Source organism: Apis dorsata, unplaced genomic scaffold, assembly GCF_000469605.1.
Source record: "Apis dorsata unplaced genomic scaffold, Apis dorsata 1.3 scaffold_939, whole genome shotgun sequence".
Lineage (NCBI taxonomy): Eukaryota > Metazoa > Arthropoda > Insecta > Hymenoptera > Apidae > Apis > Apis dorsata.
In genome coordinates, this window is record NW_006264049.1 from 56,892 (window position 1) to 57,304 (window position 413).

The 413-nt window shown below is 55.0% G+C and overlaps 1 protein-coding gene across 1 annotated transcript in view; it reads right to left on the bottom strand.

Moving 5' to 3' along the window:
• The window catches only part of LOC116186572 (dachshund homolog 2-like), a gene marked incomplete at its 5' end in the record, with an annotated part of 15,669 nt that extends 15,314 nt beyond the window's left edge, over window positions 1-355 (bottom strand). Inside the window, one exon of the mRNA XM_031514241.1 lies at window positions 185-355. Coding sequence (XP_031370101.1) covers window positions 185-355 — 171 coding nt within the window. The remainder of the gene's footprint in view (window positions 1-184) is intronic.
• Window positions 356-413: the final 58 nt, after the last annotated feature.

Below are 413 nucleotides of genomic sequence, written 5' to 3' on the forward strand. Positions count from 1 at the left end.
TGTCCGCTCCATTCGATATAATTATTTTACGTATGCGCGCCGCGCGGAACGGAACGGCGCACAACATCGTTCCGACTTTCGGCACACGTCAAATCCGGCGTCACGCTCTACCTGCCTCTAATTGATCGACCACGATCGCCACGTCCGACTTTATCGATCGACGCTTAGGCGCATCCTATCTCACCTTCGTCCTTCTCGTTGTCGTCGTCCAGGTCCTCGGACAGATTGTCGTCCTCCTCCTCGTCGTCTTGGGAACGGTGCGACGCCTCTGCCTCGCTTCCGGAGTGCTCGCCCACGCTTCCGCTTCCCGCCGTCTTGGACAGGTTGAGCACGGGACTGTGCCCGTTCGAGGAACCTGTCGACACGATTCTTTCGTCAATCTATCGCATATATATATATATACATATGTGTAT